This window comes from Pteropus vampyrus, unplaced genomic scaffold (assembly GCF_000151845.1).
Source record: "Pteropus vampyrus isolate Shadow unplaced genomic scaffold, Pvam_2.0 Scaffold459, whole genome shotgun sequence".
In the NCBI taxonomy this organism is placed as follows: domain Eukaryota; kingdom Metazoa; phylum Chordata; class Mammalia; order Chiroptera; family Pteropodidae; genus Pteropus; species Pteropus vampyrus.
The window spans coordinates 594,587-596,039 of NW_011889240.1; the positions used below are offsets into that span (position 1 = coordinate 594,587).

Here is a 1,453-nt window from a genome sequence, read left to right on the forward strand (position 1 = left end):
CAAGCCACCTGTCCTGGGCACTCACCTGTCCGGGGGTATCGGTACGAGTCTGTCTTCCTTTCTTCTAGTGCAGGTGAGGGAACGTGAATGACCTCTACCTCAGACTCATCGACTTCCTCGTAGAGGATTCGCAGTGTCTTGCGGCCTTCTGAACCTGGGAAGGGGCAGGACCACTGTTGAGCGGATCGGGAGTCCCCCCACGTCCTGGACACACAGAGTGCCCTGCTCAGCCATGGTTGGGCCCAGACAAGGACATGAGCCTTGGGGCTGGAACCCTGGCCCTACCCGCTACCGGCCCTTCACCGAGTCACGTCTCTTCTTGGGGCCTCGGCTTCCTTAGCTGTATGATGGACGTAAGAACTGAGCAATGCCCAGCACAAAATGGCACAGGAGGTGGCCATGTGGGGTGTTTATGACCTGAATCATGTTATGTCCCAAAATCCTAAGCTGACTATCCCCAGAACCTCTGAATATGACTATATTTGGAGGAGTGGGGTCTTTAAAGAGGTAATTAAGGTAAAATGAGGTCACTGGGGCGAGTCCCCATCCGCCGTATGACCAGTGTCCTTATAAGAAGAGATCGGGACACGGACACACACGGAGGGACAACCATGTGAGGACACAGGGAGAAAACAGCATCTACCCATCCAGGAGGCCTCAGGAGAAACCGACCCTACCGACGCCTTGATCTTGGACTTCCAGCCTCCAGGACTGAGGGACAACAAACGTCTGTTGTTTAAGCCACCCAGCCCGCGGGACTTGGACGGCAGCCCAGGCTGGTTCACGCATGGCTCACGGAAGATTATGATAAAGATCGTTATGAGAAGTGAGTGAGTCACTGGGTGGTGACGCCTCAGAAAGGAGCACGGTGACTGCCAATTCTGCCGTCGCCGGGAGGGAGCCCACAGCCGTCGCTTCCTCAACAAGCTCTTTCCTTCTTCAGCTGCTAAGAAGGGTCCCCATCTGCTGCTTCTTGTACTGTCACCTATGACTCATTGTGGACGGACCAAAGATGTCTCCGGGAACATCCGGCCTGCGGGGGCCACTCCATACCTGCTTTACGGGTGGAGGACCAGAGACCCAAGGGGCTGGGTGGCTGGCCTGAGGCCATTTGGTTTGAGAGTGACAGTGCTTCAGCTCAAACTCAGTTATGACGATCACAGATGTCCCTAGACATTGTAGAATGTCCCCTGGAGGCAGAATCACCCTTGGTTGAGAACCACTGGTCCGCTCCCAGGCCACCTACCAGACACGTGTACGAAGACGTTCCCCAAAGTAAAACCAAAACCCACAGCTGGGCACAACTGAAGTGTCCGACAGCGTGGAACCAGGGCACAGTCACACCCCAGGTCGTCTGCAGTCTCTAAAGAGGTCTCCGTGTGCTGACTGCAATAGGCCAAATGCCTACATCCCCCTGAATTTCAAATGTCAAATCCCACCCTTTCGAGGTGAT

The 1,453-nt window shown here is 55.1% G+C and overlaps 1 protein-coding gene across 1 annotated transcript in view; it reads right to left on the bottom strand.

The window, feature by feature from the left end:
• DPP9 (dipeptidyl peptidase 9) overlaps nt 1-154 on the bottom strand; it is a gene marked incomplete at its 5' end in the record, with an annotated part of 18,701 nt that extends 18,547 nt beyond the window's left edge. The window contains one exon of the mRNA XM_011381939.2: nt 26-154. Within this exon, the coding sequence (XP_011380241.1) occupies nt 26-154 (129 nt within the window). The remainder of the gene's footprint in view (nt 1-25) is intronic.
• Nucleotides 155-1,453: the final 1,299 nt, after the last annotated feature.